The sequence below is a fragment of the Equus przewalskii genome, chromosome 15 (genome assembly GCF_037783145.1).
Source record: "Equus przewalskii isolate Varuska chromosome 15, EquPr2, whole genome shotgun sequence".
NCBI classification, from domain to species: Eukaryota; Metazoa; Chordata; class Mammalia; order Perissodactyla; family Equidae; genus Equus; species Equus przewalskii.
This window is the reverse complement of record NC_091845.1, coordinates 47,786,238-47,812,519: the sequence shown is the minus strand read 5'-3', so window position 1 is coordinate 47,812,519 and position 26,282 is coordinate 47,786,238. Positions and strand designations below refer to the sequence as shown.

The window sequence follows — 26,282 nt, the reverse complement described above, 5'->3', positions numbered from 1 at the left end:
AACACAGCCTGTGTCCACACTGCCCTGTAGGGCCTGTCTCCCCCTCCCTCCCACTGCCTCTAGAGGGTGGACCCATGCTCCCTGTTTCACAAACGCAGACCACACTGTTAAAAATAGAGCCTCTTTATTGGTACCTGTAAGCTCAGGTACAAAGTGTTCCCACAAGCACGCAGGCTGGCAAGGCCTCCTGGGCGAGAGGGCAGGCCCAGAGCCTGGGCTTCTTGGCACAGACACAGAGAAAAATGAATAAATTATAGTTCTAATACTCAGGGACAATATAGAAATTATGATGCAGAATTCAGTATCAGCAAACGAAAGGCATAAAAGCCATAAGAAGCCACCCCTCGTCCCTGGCCAGCTGGCCTTAGGGCATGGGCAGGTGGACCAGGCTGGAGTGCAGTGCCCAGAAAGCCCTGAGATAGTAGTCAGGGGCATGCTGAGGGCCCTGAGGCAAGTCCCTGGCCCTCTCTAGGCTTCCTGCTTCCCCCTCCTATATTCATGGGCCTGGAATAAAGGCTGTAACTTTTGGGAGCAGGGGAGATGGGGCAGAGGACAGGAAGCAGAGGGGGCTGCATGGGGCAGCACAGGGTTTTGGTCATGGTTGGTCAGCCCAGCCCCTCCCCCTGCCCAGATGCTGTCCCAGGCCAGCCCCTGCCTGCTCAGCCATCTGGAGCCAAGCAGCTGCCATAGTAGACTTAGGGCTCAGATCCACACCTGGTCTACACCAGACAGGGCAGGACTACAAGGCAAAAGGGACTCGGAGGGGTCTCTGCCCCACCCAACCCCCAGCACTGCCCACCAGCCAGACAGGAGACGCCTAAGCCACTTAGTCTCCAAATAAATTATGGAAATAAATTACAGTCTTCACAGTCCAGAGGATTCAGCCACCCAAGGGTCTAGGGCTCAGGGTGGCAGGAGAAGCAGTAAGAAGTGGCTGATTTCAGCCCTGTCTTGCTGTCTTTGGGCTGAAGAACATCATACAAGACCGACAAGGGGTCTGCAAAGCTCCAGGGGAGCCATGGTTCCTCCTCTTCCTGGCACAGCACTGCAGAAGCGGAAGAGACTATGTGGGCACCGAGTTAGGGGGAGGTGGGGTGCGGGGGCTGGGCGGCTGAGAGGGGAAGCCCCCTCCCCACCCTCTCTTCAGCACAGAAAGTGACAAAAATAAATAAATAAATCCAGAGTGTTGCACGAAAATCAGGAGTGCCCGCGTGGGTGAGCCAGCCCACGGGAAACCATTACATAATAGACCTTGGGAGCCCCCAAATTACAACAAAGCAGCAACAGGGCTCTTGGGGCCAGGTAAAGGCACCTTAGTCCTCACACGGGCACCGGCTCTACCAGAGATGCTGGGGCAGCGTCCTCAAACAACTGGCTGTCCGTGAAGGGAGCCAGGGCCTCGGCAGCTGGCTCGGACAAGCCCATGATGGACTCCAGGAAGCAAGTGCTGGCATCCCCAGGCGGAGAAAAGGCAGGCAAGAGGAAATGGGGTGCCTCAAGGTTGTCCAGGCTGTCAGACACCTTCCGGGAGGTGGAGTAAGGCCCCAGACTATAGTCTGGCAGGGCCTGGAGCAGTTCAAAGGAGTCGCAGGAAGACAAGCTGAGGTCTACTGAGCTGCTCTGGCCGGCGTCCGTGCTGGGCAGCCCTGAGGTGCCAGGGAGGCTGCCTTCTCCCAATCCTTCAAGGCCACTGTTTAGGAAGCAGCTGGCATCCAGGTTGGCGTTTTCATCCAGGATGCTTGATGTGAGGCTAGAACTGTAACAGCTGTGGGTCCAGCTGGCCAGGCCACCAGGGTCACCAGTACCAAAGATGTCAGCCGGGTGGAAGCAGCTGAGGTTGTCGAGGCTCCCCACTCCCCCTTCCTCTTCCTCCTCCTCCTCTCCACCCAGGTCAGAGTCACTGAAACTCAGGATTCGAGCCAAGCTGTCATCATCCACGCTAGGCGGGAAGCCAGGGCCAGGCAGGGCCGGGTGGGTGGGGCCGTCAGGGGCCTCGCTGGTGCCTGATGCTGTGGAGGAGTCGGTCATGTCGCTGCTGCAGCTGTTGTCTCCTAGCTCGCTGCTCACAGGGGGCTTGGCCAGTGGGAAAGTGGGGGCCAAGACAGGCTCATCAGGGCTAAGTGGGCCCCCCGGGGCAGGGGCCTCCAGCTCCCCAAGGCTCTCAGCCCCCTGCTCCAGCTGCAGACGGGTAAGCGTGTGGATGAAATGGGTCTGAACTCGTGCCTGATTAAATTCCACACGGCCCTTGGGGTTCTCACAGCCCTCCCTGCAGCAGCCACAGGGGAATGCTGTGTGGTCCATCTGCAGAGAAAGCAGAGAAATGAGTGAGGATGCCCTGGAGCCCCAAAAGTCCCCAAGCTCAGGCTTCCCTTCCCAGCCTGGTCTGGACACTATACCTGGCACTTGATGCCTGCTAGGCTGCAGCTGCAGGTCTCAGGGTCGCAGACCCTATCGCAGCGACAGCCACAATCCTCTCGGGATCGGCGCAGAGCCTGCAGCTCCCGCTTCTCCTCACGATCGATCCTCCGCACACCGGCGGCCCGTAGCAGGGCCCGCCGCTGCCGGGCTGGATAGGGCTGTAGAAAGGTCATTTCTTCCAACCGGCCACCTGCCACGGCCACTGCCAAGTCCTCCTCTACAGAGGCATCATCAATGGCGTCCACTGTAAGTGGTGGGCTGGCCTCTGTCTCAGGTACGCCAGCCTCTGCAAGCTGGATCCACAGGAGAGAGGAGGGATGTGAGAGGCACAGACATGTGGTCTTAGCCCTCACAGCCATCAGTCACTCAACAAACGCTCCCCTTGTGCTTACTCTGGGCTGGGCCCTGTGGATACCATAGTGATAGCCAAGAACACCTCGCTCAGGGCATTTACAAAGAGATTTCCTGTACATGTCACTTCCCAGTTCAGGGACAAACCCCCTCCCCAACCCAGACAGATACACCCACCCCCAACGCTGCATCAGTCCCACATCCCTTCCCCAGTGAGGTCAAATAGATTCAGGCACCTTGGACCCAGCCCCTGCAGCAAACTCGAGCCCTTCCAAACCCCACTGTCTGCAGGTAATTCAGGCAACAGACCCTGATCAAGCAATCGCTGGCTCCGTGGGCCTCTTTCCCCAAATACATAAGGAGCAAACTGGCATCCACCCCTGAGCCCCCGCCCCTCAAGGCTAGGACTTCAGAAGCTGCCCAAGGGCATGGACCTTGTAGAGGGTCTCCCCACCTTCCACTGCAGCACCTCCAGCTTTTCCTCCTTCAAGCGTAGGCGGAGCTTCTCGTGCCGGGCGCGGGCTTGCTCCTGTGTAAACTCGGCCAAGGAGAAGCGGCGGCAGGCGCTATGGTGAGGGGCCATACCCAGAGTGCAGCCGCCACGGCTGGGCACGCTGGTGAAGCCCTGGCACCGAGGAAAGTAGAAGACAGTGATGCCATCGAAGGCTACGCGGCCCGGGCGCTTGCGGGGAGCCCGCTTCAGGATGGACAGGGCTGGAAGGCAGACAGGGAAGGGGCAGGGCGTTAGCTCTCCGTGAGGAACAGCATAACCTCCAGGAAGACGATGCTGAACGGTGTCTCCTCGCACCTCCCTCACTTCCCTCCCACCCCCCAAAAAGAAATGAGTCTGAATTTAGGAGCCAGCCTGGCTGGGATTGGAGCTGGTAAAAATGACCACCACCCCTATGTCAACACCAGCTTACTGTTATTTACCAGTCCAAATGAGAGCCATTTGTAAGATCAAACATCTTTCCCATCTTTATTAGCTATTTATAGGTCCCTTGTATAGTTTTCTAGTTTTTATTTATTTGTAGGAGCTCTTTATATACAATATTAGAGATATTAATCATTTGTCTAACCTATCTGTGCAAATATTTTAGTCTTTTATTTTTGTTCATGGCATTTTACAAAATAATTTCTAAGGTTGATGTCACAAAAAAAGGTACTGATCTTTTCCTTTATAGCTTCTGCATTTTGTATCAGACTTAGAAAGGCCTTCCCTTTGTAAGTTATTGATTGTATATTGATTAGTAGGCTATGTATTGGTATAGTCTATACATAGACATATACATATATTGGTATATTATTGCGTTTTATTAGGTTGAACCATAAAAATTATCATAAAATTGTTGAATATTAGCAATTCCATATAATTCAACTTAATATATTAATTTTGTACCCACACCTGAGGGAATTTCCCTTCTAAAAGGTTTTCCGTTTATATTTTTAAATTCACCAGGTAGTTAGCCATCTGCAAATAACGGCAGTTTTGCCTGTCCCAATCCAGTACGTAGGATTCTTATTCTCCTTGCTAACTGAATGGCTAGCACTTCTGAACAATGTTACTAAGAGTGGTGACAGCATCCTCATCTTGTTCCTGACACAGAGACCCTGCTTCCAGTATTTCCTCATTAATCAGAATGCCAGCTTTTGGGTCAAGACACATATTTTTCATTATTTAAGATAGAATTTGCTTATTCCTTTCTTACCAAGGGTCTTATCTAGAAGGAATGTTAGATTTTATCAAACATGCTTTCAGCATCTATAGCGGCTCTCATGTTTTTCCTCCTCTGACACAGTCATTTGGTAAACTATAAGACTGGATTTTATAACATTAAACCATCCTTGTATTTCCAGAATAAACCCAGAGTAGTTTAGTCAACATACTGTTAGATTCTATGTGCTAAAAGTTATACTCCTTTTTTATATATAATGCATATATATATATATATACACACATAATACATAGACATCATATCTGTGATATGAAAATGTTGTGTTGGGGTGATTAGGAAAAATAATGTCTAAAAGGGCTCCTTGGCATTGGGGGGAGCGATAATGAAAAATAAGATTGAGAAACACTGCTCTGGGACCATCTTTGTCAGTTTGGAATCAGAATTACACCAGCTTGAAAAATAACTGGGGAAAAAACCTTTTCACTATGTTTGGGCAAAGCTGAGTAGCATTGTGACAGGAGAGGGACCGGCTTAACAGGCCTGGCAGCGGAGAAGTGTGGGGCGTGGGACTCCAGTAGTTCAGTTGGTAGGAGGACAGGGCACAAGCTGGAGAACGAAACTGAACAGAAGGGAGGAGCCAGAGCAGGAAGGCCTGAGGGCCACTCTGAGGAGCTCTGTCCTGCACGTCTTCTGAGCTGGGGAGTCCCAAGGGCAAAGGTCAATCTAGCTGGGCCCAACTGCCTCTGGACAGTGGGCATTCCTGAGTGACCACTATATTATGGAAAGCCAAGTAGGGAGCTAAAGCCATGGGGACACAACCGCCAGAGGCTGGAATGGATTTGTTAGGGTGCCCCCCAAATTTATCTTCAGGAAGGAAGAAGTGTATGGTGGGGTCCCCAGGGGAGAGGGGACTCACGGGTGAAACTTTGGGGGCCACAGAAGTCACGGCCAGGCAGGGGCATCTGATCCCAGGGGCCCTCCTCATCCGAGTCCCAGGCTGGGGAGACTGAGGAGTTCGGGGAGCAGGATCGAGAGTGGCAGCCCGAGGAGGACACAGAGGAGGAGGAGGAGCAGAGAGAGGAGTCGTCCTCGTCCAGCTGGTCAAACTTCCTCTTCAGCAGCCCAGTCATGGTGGTGCAGGGGGTGCTCTGGATTCTGGGCACAGACAGCCTGGAAGGGGAAGGAGAAAGCTCTAAGTGGCAGGCCTGAGGGCAGGAGGTGGGCCCTCAGCCATGACCATCATCTCCCCCAGTCACCCTCTGAGAAGTCCCCTCCCTTCGTCCTCCCAACCCGGCCTGCGGAGCTCTACATGCAGGCGGCACGTCTCCAGGAGGCTTCTGTGCACAAGGGCGAGCACCAAGGTCCAAACCCTCATCCTGGCGCCTGCAGACTCCTACCACCTCTGCCCAAAAGCCCTCCCAGACGCTGCCAGGCACCTTTCCCCACTACCTCCTACGACCCACCTTCACACACGCACACATCAGATTGACAGATGGACCCACAGACTGCAGTCCAGCCTCGCTCATTCCCCGACAGGAATCCTGGGGGCTGACTCACTGGCTGGGTGATTCACATGGCTCGCATCTGTGTGCCTTTGTGTGTGTGAGGCCGCCTGCACCGACAGCCTGCACAGCCCTTGTACAGTGGCTCTGCTTCCTCCTCCTCCTCCCCCAGCACACCCACAGACACACCACCCTGCACACACACACACACATACGGGCCGCAGGCCCTCCCTCTGGGGCCGGGCTGACCAGGGCACTCCGGGAAACAGGCTGGTTTTGACATTGGCCTCAATTCCCAGACCCAGGACTTTCCTGAGCCCCTCTTCTCCTGTGATGGAGCTGCTCAGACTTTCCCTCAGAAACCCCCGCCCCGCAGGAGAAGTCCCCTGCCTCCAGGCCTGACTGTGGGACCGGAGCCATGCAGGGTTCATGTCTCTTTAACATCTCTTGTTTGATCTTAAAAATTCACCTACATCCTGCCTTCTATTCCAATATCTAACCTAGTTTGTTTGCAGTTATTCCTTTGGAAATTATTTTTTACCCTTAAAAAAAAAAAAAACACTTCTAGTGAAACTGACCAGCCAAGACAGTGTCCCACTCTCTCCTGTCTGTAGCTCGGTGACTCGGAGCACCCCAGGACACCCGGCTCTCTGTGTTTCCCCTTTGAGGGTCTCAGCCCTCCGCGGGAGTACAACCAGAGACTCCCACAGCCTGGCTGGCCTCATCCGGGTGGAGGGAACTTGGGGTTCCTTCCCCTAAATGCTGCAGCAAATAGGAGCCCCTTCCACTGCTTGGGAATCCCCAAAGGACTCAGTCCTATGGGCTGAGCACAATTACCTTGTCTCTCTGTGCATCCTGTGTCCTTTGGCACTCAAGGCTGGGCCTCAGGAGGTCACAGGAGGAAGGGGAAACGATGCAGAGGCCCCAGTGCTGGGGAGCCCCTCCCCCACTGCCATCACAGGAAATGAGAGAGAACAGGAAAAACCAACCAGAAGGCTGGCCCTCTCCCTGCTCAGGTGTCCTTTCCAAACACGACCCCTTTTGCCATGACTTCCATGAAGTCCCTGCATCCTAGACCTAGAGGGTGTGCTGTCACCGACCTGCTAGATAAAATCGATAAAATCCGTCCGGGGACAGCCTCGCCCGGCAGGCACCAGAGAGGCAGGAGAGCTTCCCTCCTCGCCAACCCTCCACGCTGGGCCCCAGGGGAAGAGGCCGCACAGGTGTTTCCGGGGGGCTTCTCAGCGGGTGGTTTCTCAGGCGTGGCTCCCTCCCTCCCAGGGTCAAACCACAAACAAAAACAACTGAGCTCCCAGCTGACCTGCAGGCTCTCCCAGGAGTTGGGGGAAGTCATGACCCATAGCCAGGCACACACACATACAGACCACAAGACACTCAGGCACACAGGAACTCACATGGACAAAACACACCCACACATCTTTTCCCCACCACAGTCCTGCTGGGAGACCCTATCCTTTCCCAAACTAGGGATGCTGTCTATGAGGTGCTGCTGAAGGCCGCCCTAATCACACCAAGACTGACACCCCCCAAAACCAAATGCCCACTTGGTATCTCGGCCTGGCTGTCCCTAGAAACAAAATTCCGCAGGCCCCAAATCGAACCCTTTGTCTCTGTCCCCCAACCCCCCGTGCCATCTGTTCCTCTTCCTGTGCTCCCTATCTTAGTAACAGCACTGCCACCCACCCAGTTACTCAAGCCAGACCTGCAGTCACCCTCCACTCCCGCCTCCCTCTCCCCACATCCACATCCTGGAAGCACACATTCGCTCATTTAATGCACACAAGGCCAGGCACACGCAGTAGACACCGTGGAGGCCACCCAGCAGTGTTAAGAACTTTGACTCCAGAACCAGACTGCCTGCATTTGAACCCTGGCTCGGCTGGGTGACCCCAGGCAAGTTCCTTAACTTCTCTGTATCTCCAATTCTTTGTCTGAAAACCTTAAAGGGTTGGGAGGTTTACATAAATCAATACACTCAAGTTCTTAGTGATAAGTGCTCAGTGAATGTGTAATTCTGCACTGTAAAAAGAGAAAGAAAGAAAGAAACAGGATGAGCACACAGATGAACCTGCCTGATATCACATTGAGTGAAAGAAGCCAGAACCAGAATATATGTGAATGAAGTTCAGGAAAAGGCGAACCCAGTCAGTGATGATAGAAGGCAGAACAGTGGTTCGGGGTAGCGGAGCTGGGGCATGCACTGGGGACAGTCATGAGGGAATCTTCTGGGAGAGTCTTGAAATGTTCCATGTTGATCTGGGTGGTAGTTCCACGGGTGTCTAAAACTAAAAATTCATCTAGCTGTGTAAGATTCATATACTTCATGCATTCTATGTATGTCACCTTCAATTTTACAAGTTCATTATCCTATGTCTCTGCTACTACCCATGTCCCCTGCCTCTGCTCCTGCCCTCTCCCTGCAGCCAGTCTTTAACCTGCAGCCAGAGTGATCTTATTAAACCACATATCAGATCAGCCTGCCACCCCCACGCTTAGGAGCGCTCCGTAGCTCCCCTTGGGGAAGCTTGTCTTTAGGATCAAGTCTAGAATTCCAGGAAAGGCCAATGCAGGCCTGGCTGTTGCCTCCCTTCCAGACTCATAGTGCAAGACTCTCCCCACCCTCCTCTCACTTTATATCCCAGCTGAACTTGCAGTTCCCCTAATGGCCTTGCCCTGCTCACCTCCTGGCTTTTGCCCAAGCTGGAACCCAGCCTGACCTCACTTTAGAAGTCATCTCCAAGAGGGCCTCCCTGAGACCCCCTGCCCTCCTCAGTGACTACATGCCTCTCTGGGCTCCATGGACCCTGGGATTCCCCTATCACAGCCCTTATCTCCCCATCCTGCAACAGCCTCACTGCTCATCTCCCTCACACCAGGCTGAGGGTCCCTCTACCTGGCTGTCACTGTGCCCGTGCCTACAACAGAGTCAGGCATAGAGAAGGTACCTGAGGACCGGCAGTGGTAAACAGGCCGGCGCTGTGTATCAGGTATAAACAGAGACAAGATTCAGGTACATGAGGTCCCTGGGTGTCACTGGTCAGCATGATCTTCTCCTGTTCCTGTCACAGTTAGTTTGGGGGGTGGGTGGCGGGGAGCACATGCCCATCCCCTAGCCTGCATCAGAGGGGTTAAGTAAGAATGGTACCCAGAAAGGGATGGCTCTGCAGGCAGGAGGAGGAAACTTAGGCTGCAGGCATCTCAGGAGGCTCCCTGCTCCCCAAGAGTAAACAGAGAGAGAAAGAGATGTCAAGGAAGCAGGTTCCAGCCAGACACCCTGGCTCTGCCTCAAGCATGTCTACAGAATGGGAGCTTCAGGTGAGGGGCGATAAGCTCCAAGGCTGCAGACAGGAAAACAGGGACCCAAGGAGGCTTGCTTGGGCCGTGCTGCAGGCCCTCCTGAGGAACCCTAGCAGGATCTGCAGACCTGGGATGAAATGAGAAGTCGTCTCCTCCCTAATATGCCCTTGGGGTGGGGGGAAGGCAAAGAGCCCCTGGATCTCCTGCGTGGCTGTCCCACCTGGGAATCCAGAGGCTGAGAGAAGCAGAGGCGGGAGATGAGACAAAAAGACCCAGCCAGAGACAAGGAGAAGCCAAGTCAGAAAAGGAATGAAAGATAGTGAAAGAGTCCAAGAAAAGTGTCAGACAGTGAGTCAGAGGGTGGGGGAGGGGCCCTCAGCAGCTACCCAGGAATCAAGATCCCGACCATGGCACTGTTCCCAGGGCGAGCACAGCCCCCTCCTAGGGTCCTGGAGGAAGGAAAAGCAATTCCCAGGAGCTGGCTCAGACAGAAATACCACACCCCTGAAGAGCCCCGGAGACAGGCCCTGAATCAAAGAGAACCAGACTTCTTCCGGGATCTGCCTGGGCCCTGAGAATCAGGCTGCCCTCCTGCCACCACACACAGGCGCTGACAGCCCAGGACAAGGGGGGACGCCTCCCCACCCTACTTGCCACAACTATCTACACACTCAGGCCACATGGTGTGAATCCAGGAAAGGCCACCTCACCCTGGACACCAAGCAAACAAAGGCTGTTTGGGAGGGAGGGGGGAATATCTCCAGGGCCCTGAAGAGTCACACCAACTCCTCTGCGCACTCCAGCAGTCCCAATGCCCGACCCCCCCAGCCAGGGCTGGCATTGGGGAAGGGACACCTTCAGCTGCCTCCGTCCTCCTCCAGGAATCTGAAGAATGCATCCTTTAACCTCAGAGCCCCAGGCCTTGGCCAGACTGGGTCAGTTCCCCCTCTAACACCTGGGGCCACGTGACCCAAGGCCCTCAGGAGCTACTTCCTGGGAGAAGGGGAGGGTATCTCAGAGCACCAAGAGCCCCCAGTGGGATTGGCTGGAAAAACAGCCTAGGCAACCCAGAGAGCACAGACACACCCCTCCCCCACCCATCCCTGTGGAAGTGATCCTGGGGGAGGGGACAGTTCCTCAGCCTTGGCCTCCAGGGCCTGGCACTGGGTAGGTGCCAAATGTTTGCTGGCTCTGTGAGGCAATTGCTCCTGCAGAAGGGAAATTGCACCTGACAGTGACTGCTTCCTGCACGTAAGTGAGGCCTCCTTCACTCTCATTCATTCATTCATTCATTCATTCAACAAATACTTATTGAGCTCCTAAGACGTGCCAGGCACTGTGTCAGGCACTTGGGCATACAGGGAGCAAGACATACACTAGTGCTGCCCCCTTGAGCTTTGAGTTTAGTGGAAAGGAGTATAATCAGTTGCAAACCAGGGTTGAGGGCTCGGATGGAGGGTGGGAGGAGTGAGGCAGGAGGGGAACAGCTAGGGGTGAAGACAGGTCCCTCCGAGGAAGGATGTAGGAAGAGTTCCAGAGAGGGGCCACGGCAGTGTGAGGGACTTGAGGGGGGAGAGATAAAGTGGGGAGGAGGGAAAGGCGCCAGGGCTGACAGGGCGGGCTTTAGCCTGAGGGCACAGGAAGCCACACAAGGGTTTAAGTAGGGAGTGACAATACCAGATTTGCATTTTAAAAAGATGGCTCAGCACCGGGACTGGAGGGGATGGGAGGGGGTGTGACCGGTTGGACCGCGCTGCCCGAGCTAGGTGACAGATGACAGGACAAGGGCACAGGAGAAAGGGGAACAGACTGCTGGACGTGGAGACCGAAGAGGGCAGTGATGTCAAGGATTTGGGGGTGAGGTGATGAGTTCCGTTCCAGAGGACTATGAGACATCCGAGTGGAGGTGTCGGGTGGGCAGTGAGCCCGGGAGGGACCCTCTTGTGTCAGGAGTGTGGGCTATGTGTGTGATTATGCCAGGGAGCAGGAGTGACTAAGTGTGTGACGGCTGCTGTCGTGTGGGCATCTCAACAGTGCGTGCCTGTGGAAGGGCCCCCGGGGAGGGGAAACTGAGGACCGGGAGGAAGTACGTGCCGGGGAAGGAAGAAGTGCGTGGGAGAGAACCTACGTGTGCCCGCGGGTGGCCGGGGTAGCTGCGCCCGTGACTCACAGCGGTGGCCTCCGCGTGTGACGGTGACTGACAAACAGGTGAGCGTACGACACAATCCCTCCCTCCCTCCCGGGGTCCGTGACTCACGGAGCCTCAGTCCTCGCTCACCCCTCCACTCCCTCCCTGACCCCCGCCAGCCGGGGGCGCCAGGCACGCGCCGCAGCCCCGGCACCCGCCCCCGGGGGGAGCCCGAGGAGGAAGGTGACAAATGTCACCTGCTCCGGCCACGCGAGGAACTTCTGAAAAGTTCTCAGGCAACTGGGTCAAAAGGAAACTCACCCGCGGACGCGCGCACCCCGTCACCCCGCCACCCGCGCGCAACCTCGGCTCGGCCGCCCCCCGCCCCGAGCTCGGGGCGCCGTGACTTCTCGGGGGGACCGGTGGCGGGGGAGGGGAGCGGAAAACCTATGACTCTCGCCTCCCGGGCCCCCAGCCCCGGACTCCGGCCGTGCGCTCAGGCTGGGGCCGGGCTGGGCTGTCCCCGCCCCGGCGCCTGCTCCGGGGGGCGAGGGGCAGATGGCAGGGGCCGGAGGAGCAGTGCCACCCGCGCGGGACGCCCCCTCCCCAAGGTGCCATCCGGCCGGGCCGGAGCCCCTCCGCGCTCACCTGCGATCCGGGCGCTCGCCGAAGACAGCCACGCCACCCGCGTCCAGCCCGGGGACGCCCCTCGCGCCGCGCCCCTGCGTCCGCTCGTCCGGGCAGCTGTGGGCCCAGCCGCCCCAGCTCTGCGCGTCCGGCAGCGGCGGCGGCGGCGGGAGACTGGCTGCACCCGGCCCCGCCCGCCGCTCCGCCCTCCTCGTCAGTGGAAAACTCCGGGGCTCACGGCGCTGACGCACGCCGGGCCTCCCGCCAGGCTGCCCGGCCGCCCGCAGCCCCGCCCCGGAGGCGCCGCCTCCTCCCCCGCCCGGCCGGGCGCCGCGCCGCGGGCCTCCCCGCAGACTCTGACCCCGCGACGGCACCTCGACCGCCCGCTGCCCTCCGTGTCCCCTCGCCTGCAGTTTCCTAAAGTCGCCGACGCTGCAAGCCGGCAGAGCAGGGTCGTAAAGATGCCCACCTCCCCCCGCGACCCCCTTTTACAGATGGGTAGACTGAGGCCCAGAGCGGCGCCGAGCGTCCTGAGGGCCACCCGGCGAGAAGGTGGCAGTGCCGAGGCCGCCTGCATGCTCTCACCGCAGCCCGGTCCCAGGCAGTTTACTATAATCCAATCTAAAAGTTCCCCCCTCTGTGCACCCTCTACCACCCACCCCCAGATCCGCCTGAAAAATAAACTATGACTGGAGAAGAACCTGGGGGTTCGGGGATGGGGGGGAGCAAGCAGGCGGGAGGGGGAGAAAGTCATCTGTGGACCTGACCTTCACCTCTCCCCACGGGCCAGAGACCACGCAGAAGCTCTCAGTTGGTTCTTGGAACCAGCTTTCCCCCTAACCCATTCCCACCCCATCCCTCCCTTAAAAAAAGGCTGGTTTCTTTCGAGCCAGATCCTGGCCACTTAAAATGGCCCAGTGCCTTCTCGGCTCCCGCCAAGGCCTTTCCTGACTAGGGGCCAACTCTCCCTGTATTCCTGTGCAGGGGAAAGTGTGTGCAAGCCCCGCAGCGAGTCCCGGCCCGGGAGCACACCCTCTGCCCGCTTCCCAACCGCTAGGCCAGGCCTACCCACCACGCGGCCCTGTAGCGTTTCTGTCCTCACACCTGTGTTGCAGCCGGCCCTCTGTCCCGTATCCCTTCCTGCCCTCTCGCTGCTTATCACAAGCCCATCGCCTTTGAGGACTCAGCTTGCACTGCCTCCTCCAGGGAGCCTTCGTGGGAGCCTGACCCTCCCCCTCCCAGTCTGGCTCCTGCTGCATTCTGGGTTCTTCCCTGACTGTCCTAGATGAATGCTGTCAGGGACTAGCCCAGCCCTCTGGATTCCTTTCTGCCTTCCTCCAGGTAGGGGTGGGAGTGACCTGTCCTGCCTGGATGGCACCTGGAGTGGAGATGATGGTGAGGGCCCTTCTGCAGCCCCAGGGGCATATGTAGAGGAGGCCACGAAGGGTCTGCCGCCCTTTATCTTTCCAGGGAAGAACAATGCGGGGAACGCAGGTTGGGAGAAGCTACAGCCCGTGCCCTTCCTGGATGCCTTGGGTGTGTGGACCTGGAGGGCGTGCAGGGAGAGGTGTCTGGACGGCTGGATCCCAGCTTCCAGTACTTCCTAGCGCCCTCAGGATGAAGTCTCAGCTCCATAGGGCATACAAAGCCAGAATAATCTGGCCCTTGCCCACCTTGGCAGCCTCACCTCTCTCTCTGCAGGTTCCCATCCCACGCTCCCTTCTCTGCTCCTCCATTTAGATGTCTTTAATGTGTGTACATGTCTTTTTACTTGTACATTGTGCATGTCACATTGGTACAGTGTATCTAGTTTTAATTGACACGCGGCGTATTCTGTTCTATGTCTCATTGAGTTTCTTCCAGCCTGACCTCTACACTCCCACCTACACCCTTGATAACCGCAATCCAGCCTGTTTGCCAGTGGTCAATTCTTGGGGCTGTGTCCTGCTCATCCTGGTTCAAACTTCCAAAGATGCTGATCTCCAGCCTGCACCTGCGTTGCACCCACTTAGTTGTATGGTTTACTTGTATGTTTCCTTGTGTGTTGTCTGTGAGCCGTGGGAGGGCAGGGGCTGTGTCTAACTGTCCTTAGTGGTTGGTAAGAACTTGTTGAATAAATTAAATGTACCTAGTGAATGTGTACAGGGAGCTGGGGCTCAAGAAGAGGGCAGGGCTGGAAGTGGAGATGGAAGGGTCATCAGCATACAGCTGGTACCTGGGAGCCATGGGTGTGACTGAGATAGCTCAGGAGAGAGTTTAAAGGCAACAGAGCTGGGTGTCAGTTGCTAGAGGTGACTTAGCCCTTAGGCCTATGATGGCTGGTGGCCACCCTCCTACCACCCCCTCAGACACAGCTGTGCTCTCCCTGTGGCTGCTGGTTGCAGACTTTGCTGGTCCAGAGGAATCCTTTCTTCCACTGCCTCCTTCCTACCTCTAATCCTCTGGCCAGGTCCGCAGGAGAAACGGGGTCTCTGTGACTTAGAGTAGAATTCTAGTTTACTTTCTTCCTCTCTCTCTCTCTCCTTCAGTCTTCCAATTGGTAAAGTGAGGGCATTGGACCAGAGAACCCCACCAGCTACAACATTTCTTGAGTTTCTTCAAGTTATTTCTTGAGCATCTTCTAGATGCTGCCTGCTGATCAGGGAACTGGGCAGCTTTGAGCACTAGAGATAATGAGGGTCTCTTGGGCTGCCTAAGTTTGCATCCTGCTGAGCTGTGTATTGGGAAACCAGACAGGACAGAGAGCAGGGCAGGGAGTTGTCAGGGGCCAGTGTGGAGGCTTAGAGCAGGGAGCCTGGTGGGTGACGGGGTTTGGGGGACAGGAAGAAAAGGAGAGAACATAAGGGAAAATACAGGAGAATAAAAAGAATCAAATAAGTGATGTGTTTTCTCCAGAAAAGCATCTCTCTGTCCTGGAATGGGCTCACCAGATGTTCCCCAGATGTTGCTGGTGATGGGAAACATCTTCCTCTGGGATCCCAGCTAAGTTCTTCCTGTTGGTGGGGAAATGAAGAGTCTGTTCCAAGGCAAGAAGGGTGGGGTCTCGAGCAGCATCCATCTGTGACTATGGCACATACATAGGCAGAAACACACCCACACATCCTCAGGGAATTTCTGAATACTTAGGAGAATCCACCAAGTTTCTCAAACAGTCAGTATCCGTGGACCACCCATTTTAGGTAAATAAAAAATAGCTAGTTTTAAATAAAAATTTTTTTTTTTGAGGAAGATTAGCCCTGAGCTAATATCCACTCCATTCCTCCTCTTTTTGCTGAGGAAGATTGGCTCTGAGCTAACATCTGTGCCCATCTTCCTCTACTTTTTATATGTGGGATGATTTGATAAGCAGTTGTAGGTCCATGCCTGGGATCCAAACTGGTGAACCCCGGGCCACCGAAGTGGAGCACACGAACTTAACCACTACACCACCGGGCTTACCCCTTAAATCAATATTTTTAAAAATTAAAAATTGATGATGCATTCCCATCAGAAAGACAAAAATTAAAAGGACAAATTAAAAAAACAGTACCATATGTGACAAGATTGAGAATTAACCTGACTTATCATACATTGTTGGTGGGAGGGTAAAATGATACAATCAGTTTGGAAAATAATTGGGCAGGACCTAGTAAGGCCAAACGTAGGTAAACTCTATGATCTTGTAATTCTACTCCTCAATATATACCTAAGAGAAACAAGCTACTTATGTCCACCAAAAGACACAAAAATGTTATAGCAGCTTTACCTATAACAGTCTGAAAATGGAAAAAACCCAAATGTCTAAAAGGTGACTAGAAACAATTTCTGATTTATCATACAAAGGAATATTACACAGCAATGAAAAAGAACAAGCAATTGCCTCATGCAATGACAGGGCTGAATGTTTTTTTTAAAGAGTGGCCCCAAGCTAACATCTGTTGCCAATCTTCCTGTTTTTTTTTTCTTCTCCCCAAAACCCCCCGGTACATAGTTGTATATTCTAGTTGTAGGTCCTTCTAGTTCTGCTATATGGGACGCTGCCTCAGCATGGCTTAATGAGTGGTGCTAGGTCTGTGCCCAGGGTCTGAACCAGTGAAGCCCTGGGCCACTGAAGTGGACTGCGTGAACTTAATTGCTTGCCCACTGGGCCAGCACCACAGGGCTGAATCTTAAAAACTTTATATTGAGTAAAAGAAGCCAAGCACACAAGAAGCATAATTATAATTCCATTTATTTGTATGAAGTTTAAAAACAGGCAGAACCAAATCACAGTGAAAGATAACGTTACCTTTGGGAATATTGACTGGGAAGGGCCACGAAAGCGCCTTCTGGGGTGGTGGAGGTGTTCTGTATCTCTATCTGGGCAGTGGTTGGACAGGCACAGACATATGTAAAGATTCAAATTCTATACTGGAGATGTGTTCACTTCACTGTATGGAAGTTTTACCTTCATAAAAGGAGTGGGGGAGGGAACAACGATCATGGTGCCTTCATTGTGAACTGGGTGCTGCTGTTTTCAGCCTTTCCAGAAAGTCTACCTCCTGACCAATGAAGGATAGTTGGGGCTCCCAGGTCAGGTTCAACTGTGTAAGTTTCTTGACATCTAAATGAGTGTAACGAGTGGGAATCTTATTCCATTGTGATTTGTAGGTGCAAGGAAGTTTATATTTTTTGCATCTAAGAGTTTTATAGTTTTAGCTCTTACATGTAGGACTTTGATCCATTTAGAGTAACTTTTGTATATGGTGTAAGGTCAGAGTCCAACTTCATTATTTTCCATGTGAAAAACCAGTTTCCCCAGCACCACTTGTTGACAAGATGTTATTTCAAAATCAAATCAAAGTAGCTGATTCCCCAGGAGAACTTTGACCTCAGTCAGCAGGGAAACTCTCTCCCATGTGCTGCCTCCAAGGCTCGTCTAAGGAATGGGGATGCCGTCCCCTGTCCAGGACGGCCTGGCTCTCTGATTTTCTGTCCATGTTGTCTGCTTATGGCTAATATGCCCCTCTCCTGGCTTAGGGACTCACTGAAAGTAGGTGGCGGGCTCTGCTGTTTCTGAGCCACCCTTGGTAGTGGAGAGGAAAGGAAAGAGTCTTAAGTGAGGCTGGGAGCAGGAACTAAGGTCCTGTCTCCTTAGGAGGCTCAAACATTCATCTTTGGACAACCCCACCCTGCAACCTCCTATTCTCCCCAGGCCTGGGGAGAGCATGCTCCTCTCCGCCTTGCCTCTTCTTCCTTCCCCTCAAAGGAACTCACCTCTCCAGTCCCCACCACCCCCCCGCCCCCCCCAACCTAGTCCCTGCAACAGGCTAAAGATGTGGCTCCCAGATGAGCTGCAGCAGCATCACCTGAGCACTTGTTAGAAATGCAGACTCGTGGGACCTTCCCAGACCCACTGACTCAGAAACCAGGAGTGGGGCCCAGCAACTCGTGTGCTACCCAGCCCTCCATTGATTCTGGTGCACATCAGAGTTTGACATCCACTGAGCTAAGGCCTTGGAAAGCAAAACCCAGGAAAGAGGAGTGTCTTCAGGCATATTACTTGAACGTTGATGTTTATTGAAAGTGAAAGACTTTGGAGTGTAGATCTGTGGATTAAAAATCTGAGCAGTCGAGCGCTGGGTCAAAGGGTTTGACGGATATTACCAAATCACCCTCCTAAACATTGCACCAGTTTCACTCTCCACCAATGGTACCTGAGCATGCCTGTTTCCCAACACCCGCCCTGGCACTGGGTATTATCACACTTATTGACCTCTGCCAATCTGGTAGGAGAAACGAAAAAGACACCTTACTGTTTTAATTGGCATTTCTCTAATCATGAGTGAAGCTGAGACTTCTGTAACCCGTTTGTCTTTCTCTCTAAGCCACTGGTTTACATTCTTTGCTGATTCTGTATTGGGTTGCTTTAGGTCTTTGAGGATTAAGGAGATGAACTGTCCTGTCTGTCACACATGTTGTTCTTACTCCAGGTTTGTTTTTTACCTTGGTTTATAGCATGTTTTACCAGACAGAAGTTTCAAATTTTATGTACTCAAATTTCTTAAATATTTATTTTAGGGATCCTGGGTTTTCTGTGCTGCATTCCCTACCATAAATAAATAAATAAATAGACCTATTCTTTTCTCTAGAGTTTAATGGTCTTATTTTTAATATGTAAATACTTTATCCATTTGAAATTTATTTTGACTTAGGAATGGAATAGGGTTCCCACTTTGTTTTTTCCCCCAAATGATTAGTTAATTTTCTTACCATCTTTCTCTTCTAATTTTAAGGTCACCTTAATCAGAAATTGAATTCTCATGTGTATTGGAGTCTGTTTCTAGTTTTCTATTCTAGTCCACTGGTTGTCTATTTCATCTTTGGGTACCAAATTGCTTTACAAATTATAAATTCATTATGTGTTTTATCATCTGATAGTGTAGTCCCAATGTATTACTTTTCTTTTTCAGGGCTTTCCTGGCTCTTATTTATTTCTCCATTTGAATTGCATATCATTTTTAACAAGTTCCACACCTGGCAAACAAAAAAGTCCGTTGAGTATTTTAATTAGAATCACACTGAATTAATAGATTAATTGAGCACTGACATTTTTATAATATCGTGCCTTTCTATTCAAAAGCACAGTATAGAATGTTCCCTGTATAATTTTAATATCTTTGTAAAGGCTCTTATATGTTTTTTAAGTATTTTTCTGAATATTTTACCTTTTTGATTGCTATTGTAACTGCAATTTCTTTCTATTATATTTTCTGATAAGTTGTATTTTTTTAATGTACAGCAAGGCTCCTGAATTTTGTATATTAACCTTGGAAACTGTCGCCATCCTGAATTCTCTTACTGTCTCTAACGGTTGTGCATTTTTCAATCACATCGTCTATACATAATTTTGCTATTCTGTTATGGTTTTGTTGGTTTTAAGCAGGAATGGATGTGGGTTATTTGTCAAATGTCTTTTAGACATCTATCGAGAAGATGTTATATAGTTTTCCTTTGATCTATTAATATGGCCAATTTTATTAGAGATTCCATAATGTTATTAAACCACCTGCATTACTAGGATGAACTCACAGGGATATGATGAATGATGTTTTTGGGATATTGTTGATTTATATTTGCTAGCATTTTATTTGAGATTTTTGCATCTCAAATTCAATCATATTTAATTACAATTCATACCCTCCACATTCCTCCTTATCTTTTGTTTTCTTGATAGATCGTGAGCTGATGGGGTCAATTAAAATCTACTCTTGTGTTTCATCCAATTTCTACTTGCATTTTCTGTATATTGTTATTCTTAACTATCTTATCTTATTCTTGATTTTGAAGCTATGCTATTCGGTGCATAGAGATTTCTGAAAACTAGATTCTTAATATGGATACTGCTCTCTCTCCTGTTTAACTTCCTTTTGTCTCATTCAACATTTTTATTTTGAATTTAACCTTGACTGATGGTAATATTGCAGTCTCCGCTGAATGTTTTCTTGTATACCTTGCTTTATATTTTACTGTTAACTTTTCTGAGTTAGTTTGGTAAAGATGCATCTCTTCTATACAACATACAATAGGACATTATTTTATGATCCAATAGGAGAATCTTTTTTCTATTATTAGGATGGATTTATTTATCCCATTTACATTTCTTGATATATTAACCTTAATTCTGTCATCTTATCTTTCTGATTTATTTTCTATTTTAATGCTCCCTCTGTTTTCTATGTTTTACTATGTGTATTTTTTGGTTTTCTTTGATATGCATGTGTAGGTACACATGTGTTTGTATTTTTGTCTGATGGTCTGAAGGTTTCAGTCTGTTTTTAATTTTTCTAGTGGTTGCCTTTATGTTGATTTATTTCTCTGCCAAGAGAAGAAAACCTTCAAATGTATGGAAAGAGTCATATTCTTGAAGGCTGAGCCTTGGCACCACAGTTCTGTCTTCAAATTCTTGATGTCTAATACACAACATGACAAATGGTGATGGTCTCGCCCTCAAGCCAAAGGTTCAGGGTCATCAAGACACTGAACGTCCCACTGAGATGCTGCTCAAGCTAGCCATCTACGGCAGACAGCTATCAGTGCCACAGAGGGATGCTGTAGCTTATCTCATTTCAAAACCTCATGCGAATAGCCTTCCCTCAACAACCAGCATACTTGGCTCAACAGTGTCTTTTACTCGCTGTCCATTTCTCCGCGCAGTATTCTGAAATGACACAGTCGGAGAGGCCATGAATCGAGGGCGTTGACTCTTCTCGCTATTTGTTTCTACACACATCGAGAGCAGGAGCCAGATTGTTGCCTGACAGCTAGTCTTCGGGAATACAGTGGGGTGTGGTTGGCGTTCAGATGCAAGGCTTTTTTGTGTGGGGGAGGAAACTCTTTTAAATGTGTGAATTGAAGCTGGTTGATCAGTCAGCGTACCAACAGATAATGGCACACTCAAAATGGGATGATTTAGGAAAGCTTATTCACAAAGGGACTATTTGCAAACGTGTGGGTGTAGGAGCACCCCAAGAGATGGTACAATAACCTGGAGGAGCAGCAGCAGGGCTGTTACCACCAATAGACCCGAAGGAGAAAGGAGGAGTGGTCACCCGAAGGGAGAGAACTGAGTAGAGTGGGCTGGCTGCCTTGGGAGGAGCAGTGGCCCCTGTTGTAGCATACATCTAACCCATGGAGACTCACAGGCAGGGAATCAGGGGACAAAATGCCTTCATCTCACTCTCTTCCCTCTCCTTTTCCTGTGGGGGTTCCCCATGGTTGAACCCAACTGGAAGCCAGAAGCTCATTCATCTTATTTTGCAAAGGAATTCTGTGATAAATAGAACAAAAACTTATCAGGTACATTTCCCTCATGTGTTTTCTGAAAATATGTGGAGAGCTGACACCTCAGTGGTACACTTATTAGAAATGCTTTCAACTACAAGTAACAGAGAACCCAAATTATAGTGGCTTTAAACAGAGGAATTTACTTCTGTAACAGCAAGGCTGGAAGTAGGCAGCCACTGACATTGGGTAATGACTGTGCGGGTGTCTCTAGAATTCTCAGCCTTTACCTTGTGCTAGTTGCTTCATATTTGCAGGATGGGGCTGCCCAGCACTAGGCATCCCGGCCATGGTTAAGTTAGGAAGGAGGAGAAGAGGGGTACCAGCACATACACCTATTTTATTAACAAAAATTTTTTTTTCATGAAAGTACCCTCAGCAGACTTCCCATCATATTTCATTAGCCAAAACTGGGTCTCATGGTCTCCTGTAGCAGCAAGGGAGACTAGGAAAGTGAGAAATGGGCTGGTCATCATTGATTTAGACCACTTGTAATCAGTTGCCTGAGACTGGAGGCCTTGGTGCAGGATCCAAATCAGGAATCTGTTATCAAGAAAGAAGGGATGGAATAAATTCTGCATGAACAATGAACAAGGCTTGCCACAAATGGTGTTATACAACAATAAAGCCAATTGTCTGCTAGCACTCACTCAGGACAGCAATTGCTCTTTCACACTATGTGCCATTGATTTTATGAGAAATTCAAAAGTGTTGTTTGATCAAGTAATTTTGTCAAGAGCTTGTTTCGCTTTTCATCAGTAGCCTATGACTCAATTTACAAGCCACAATTTGAACTGTGTTGGTTTTCACTGTAAATTGGACAACTTTAATTATGCTTCTCTGGTTTTGCTCTTTTCTCTGTTGTTAGGGACAAAATGCATCGTCATCACACTGGACATTATTTTTTTACCTTTATTCTGGAAAGACGATTGGTTTTCTAACTAGCTTACAGGACCTGCTGATGTGAACATGATGGAAAAGTCTCATTGGGCTACAGGCCACTATCTGACAAAGTTTCATAATCGATGATGCCTCAGGGACTAAAGGAAATGCACTACCACCTAATAAAATCCCATTTTCAAATATTCATTCCCATATCTATCTTTCTGATTCACACTTTTTTCTGAGTGTGTAAAATCACCTTATTCTACACACTCATCTACCCTGGTATATATAATCACATTTCATAGTACAGTATTTTTGTTACTATTTTCAATACTACTTTTTGGTTTAATGAACCTCTTTTGAACTACTGATCCATCTTCATGATTTGGGGCCATACTACCATATAATAGCAACAATCAATTGGAAATATAACAAATGTAAGCAATAACGTGAAAATATTTTAGCAAGTTGAACTACAGTTAATGTCATTCTCTTTACTAAGTATGAGCTCAGCTGAACTGGCCAACCCAGTTCTGGTGGCATAGGTGCACCTACAAGACCATGATAGTTATTACAAAGGTAATGGGATTTCCGTGGAAATTATTGCTGTTCTCACATTTATGAACATGTCCATGAACAAAATGGCTTGTCTGTGTAGCAGGCCCTGCCCATGCCCTACTCATGTCCCCTCACCCTCACAATTTTCACATGTGCCGGTGGCTTCTCACTGCAGACACATGCGATTCTCAGCCTGGGGGGATTTCTCGGACCACAGAACCATGCTCCGCTGGCACACAGGGCAGGCTGGAAGCACCAGGGCGCTAATGCCCGTGGATGCAGCCCTTAACTGTAGTGGGCTAGGGTGGGGCCCTCTGAGGCACGTTCCACACAGCCTCCCAGGGGTCCCAGCGGGACAAGCCAAAGTTGCCCGTGGCGGTAAATACTCTCCAATGCTCCCTGAGTCAGCTTCTTTCCCTTCCCTGTCTACCTTCTCCTTTCTCCACCATTGCTTCTGGGGGTCACCCCTCAACTAAAACTCTTGCACTCAAATCTTTGTCTCAGGGTCTGCATCTGGGGAAAGGAGCCCCAGGCAGGTTTTTCTCTGAACTATTCCTGCTGACCTTGAGATTTATGAACCCCAGTTTAGGAAAAACTGCTCTAGACAACTCTGCTCATCTTACAAATGAGAAGACTGAGGCCCAGATGTGCCTAGGGTCGCTCTGTGGTCAGAGGCAGCCCAGTCGGCCCTGAAGTTTCCTGTGATGCCCTCAGCACACGCAGGGGTCCTGATACTCCTGGAGGCTGTCCTGGAGGGTCTGACGGGAACTGCTCCACTCAGGTGTGGCACACTGGGTCCTCGGCCCATCTTAGACTTACCTGGATGATCCTCTGAGGGAGGACGGGAACCTGCTGGCAAAAGCTGAGGCAGAAGAGGGATAAGAGAAGGGGCAGATGAGGCGAGGTGGGCCTGGGGCCAGCTGAAGGGCTGGGCCTGATGGCTCTTACGTCCTCATTCCCTGGGACGTGGCTCTGCTCGATCTCCCAGCTCTTGCGTGGTGCTCCTCCTGCTCACTGCCCCCGCCGTTGACGTGAAGGTTGTTCTGGGTCTTCCCTGAAGAAGTTTCCCTGCAAACATCCCGTTTACAAACTCTCATACACACACACATGCTTCTCTCTGGGCTTAGACCCCAGCTCTGTGGATCTCGAAGACCCTGTGAGAGGGATCCATGTCCATTTCTCTCTGCTTTGTCTTTTCCTATTTCCTATGAGAGAAGCCTGTGACCCTGCCAACCATTTCCAGAAGAAGAAGTTGGCTTCTAGCCCAGCTTTCTAAATAATATGATAATCTGTTCCAAATGTCCAACCTACCGACCTTTCCTTATTCCCACTTGACAGACTGGGAAACCTAAAGCCAAGAAAGAAGTTATACCATGAGCCCATGATCTGACTCCCAGACAGTGAACTTGCCATCTCAACCTCCGTGCAGGCTCGTGAGGGAGTTTGTTTAAGCCATAAACTCACCCTCCTGGTCACCCACAACCCCAGGATGAGTAGAACCTGTTGGGGTCAAGGACCTGCTGGTAAAACCACCTGCTCTCCTGGCTCTGCCCAGCCCAGGTCCCTCACCTCAGTTTCTTTGGGGCCAACAGGGATGTCATCCAGAGGAAATGGAGCACAAATGTCCAGGGCCAGCTCCTGCAGGAGGAGACTTACTTCCATAACATTTACTAAACTCTGCAGTGAACAGGCCCTAGGTTCACTAGGGAGGGGGAGGCAGAGGGACCTTAATGAATCCAATGGGTCCCTGCCCTCCCACAGGGAGCTCAGAGGCTAAGAAGTGGGATAATTCATTGACTAGAAGTTAGAGTGTACTAAGGGCCACAATAACAATACTAGCTGTGAGAGATTAGAAACACATCCACGGACTCTTTCACATTCTTCTTATCAAAAGGAGAAATCTAATTCCTCTCCCTTTGAATATGGGCAGCCTTTCTAACTTGCTTCTAATGAATAAAACGTGTAAGAAGCGATACTGTTTGATTTCAAAGGCAAGTTAGAAAAAGTGATACAGCTTCTGCCTGGCTTTTTCTTGGGACACTCACCCTTGAAACCCAGATGTCATACTGTGAGAAAGCCCGGGCTACACAAAAACCATGTGTAGGTGTTCTGATCAATAGCCCCAGCCAAGGTCCCAGCTGGCAGCCAGCATCAAACGCCAGATGTATGAATGAACATGGTTTCAGATGATTCCAACCCCCAGCCTTCATGCCTTTCCAGTTATGGGCTGGCTTCACTAAGTTCTGCCCACACTATAGATTCCTGAGAAAAATAAATGTACGTTAAGCCACTGAATTTTGGGGGTGGTTTGTTATGCATCAATAAATGACTGGAACTATACTAAAGTGCACTGCATATTTCTTAGAAGCCAAACAGTGTGCTAAGCACTTTACAGGATTATAATCACGTTTAATCCTCCAGATGATCCTATTAAGTAGATACTCTGGGATCTCCACCTTATGGAGAACCGAAGCTCAGAGTGATTGATTGACTCGTCTGAATCATAGCGCTTATAAGTGTCGGAAACAGGACCAGAGGCAGCAGCGTGCTGGTAAATGTTTAACAACCAGTTCTCTGGGGTGAAAAAGTCATGATTTGCAGTGTTTGTCAGCTTCCATGGTGTAAATTCTCCCACCATGGCTGATTTCAAGCTACTGGTACTACAAGTGAAACTGGGAAGAGATGTGCACGCTCAGCTCTCCAGGCAGTTTGTGCCGGCGTCAGTACGCCGCTGAGTGGAGGCTGCCAACCCGAGGACCGTGTTCTGAGGAGATGATGGAGACAGCATGTACAGTGAGGGGTGTTCAGGGGAGTCTTCCAGACTTCTTCCTTGAAATATAGGTTGAGCTGTGGAAAAGTCATTTTGCATATTCACTCATTCTGTTTCCCTAAATTATGTACCAGACACTGTTTTAGTCACTGATTAGTGGCAAAATACAGACAAGGTCTCTCCGTTCAGGGGATTTTCTTTTTAGCAGGACAGAGACAGAGAGACTCAAACGCATAGGGCATATTGAGAAGTCTGAATTATTCTGGGAGCGAGAGATGGAGAGTGAAGTGGAGCCCGGACGTAGGATGTCACAGTCAGTCCCCAAGAGCAGAGATGGGTTGGTGGCTCCCTGCCCTCTTCTGGCCCTTCCCTTTGGGGAAACTCTGGATCAGAAAAGTCTGAAGCTCGTTAGATTGGGGAAAGTTTCCCAGCGCTACCTCCACCAGCCCTCTCTCCATCCCTCTCCCTCCGTCTCTTGGTGAGAAGCTTCCTGAAGTTGGCCTGAGGCTCCTGAGAGGCTAATTCCACTGGGACCCTCAACTGGGTCCCCATCCTTAGGATCTGTGATAGAGATAAGAATCCGTGCAAAATCCTGAAATAATTCCCAAGTGGAGCCGATTCTTAACTGGAAAAAAAAAATGCTTCTAATCCAAAGGATTCTGTGCTCTGCAGAGACAAAATACATTGTCCAAGGCACAGCTTCATCAGAAAGAGAATCCTGAGGAATCGCTCTCTTCCAAGATGACAACATCCAAGCTTGAGTGATTTCATCCAAGGAAGGTGATTTATTTTTGATACACAAGATTGAAAATACTTAAAGCATGACATGTGAAATTATTAAGGAGATACTAAGATGTGAAGAATTAAGTTTTCCTGGTGTCTTGGTTGGTCAGAGTTGGGGCGGGGCATAAATAACTGAGGGGGATTACAACTTATAAGAGGACATAGCCAAATCGGATTTTTGAGGTCACTGCTCCTAAAGCCATTGGCTGAACTGACATAGGGAGGAGATCCTTCTAGCAACTCTCTTCTTCGCCTAGGCCCTTCTGGATTCCATCAGTTCTCTTCCTGAGGTCTCTGTGCTGCCCCAGCCTATCTTCCAGTTGATTAGGGAAAACTGTGGATCTGCTCTTTCTGTAAAATGGTATCTTTCTTGCCATGGGAGAGTCTTTTTTCTTTTTTTAACTATATTTTCTTCCCTTTGGTAAAATTCATACATGTACATGGTTAAAAATATTCAAATTGGC

At 50.4% G+C, this 26,282-nt stretch overlaps 1 protein-coding gene and 1 long non-coding RNA gene across 4 annotated transcripts; both read right to left on the bottom strand.

The window, feature by feature from the left end:
• Positions 1-107: 107 nt before the first annotated feature.
• CSRNP1 (cysteine and serine rich nuclear protein 1) lies at positions 108-12,234 on the bottom strand. 3 transcript variants are annotated; one of them, XM_070577220.1, is made up of 5 exons: positions 12,042-12,234; positions 5,362-5,615; positions 3,224-3,483; positions 2,397-2,711; positions 108-2,301 (listed from the first exon to the last, which is right to left on the bottom strand). In XM_070577220.1, the coding sequence occupies exons 2-5, from the start codon at positions 5,573-5,575 to the stop codon at positions 1,321-1,323; spliced, it is 1,770 nt and encodes a 589-aa protein (XP_070433321.1). In that variant the 5' UTR covers positions 5,576-5,615; positions 12,042-12,234; the 3' UTR covers positions 108-1,320. The 3 variants fall into 3 exon arrangements, with proteins under 3 accessions (XP_070433321.1, XP_070433319.1, XP_070433320.1); XM_070577218.1 differs by lacking the exon at positions 12,042-12,234 and adding an exon at positions 6,785-7,150; XM_070577219.1 differs by lacking the exon at positions 12,042-12,234 and adding an exon at positions 5,909-6,083.
• An 8,908-nt stretch (positions 12,235-21,142) lies between these two features.
• On the bottom strand, positions 21,143-23,333 carry LOC139076179 (uncharacterized). The gene is made up of 2 exons (XR_011527502.1): positions 23,085-23,333; positions 21,143-21,365 (listed from the first exon to the last, which is right to left on the bottom strand). It is a non-coding gene; the product is annotated as an uncharacterized lncRNA (long non-coding RNA).
• Between the last annotated feature and the right edge of the window lie 2,949 nt (positions 23,334-26,282).

Coding starts and splice junctions, on each gene's coding strand:
- CSRNP1 (XM_070577218.1), bottom strand. Junction 3,484..5,361: donor TGGCCCCCAAAGTTTCACCC/GTGAGTCCCCTC, acceptor TCTGCCTTCCAG/CCCTGTCCATCCTGAAGCGG. Junction 2,302..2,396: donor TAGCAGGCATCAAGTGCCAG/GTATAGTGTCCA, acceptor CTTTCTCTGCAG/ATGGACCACACAGCATTCCC.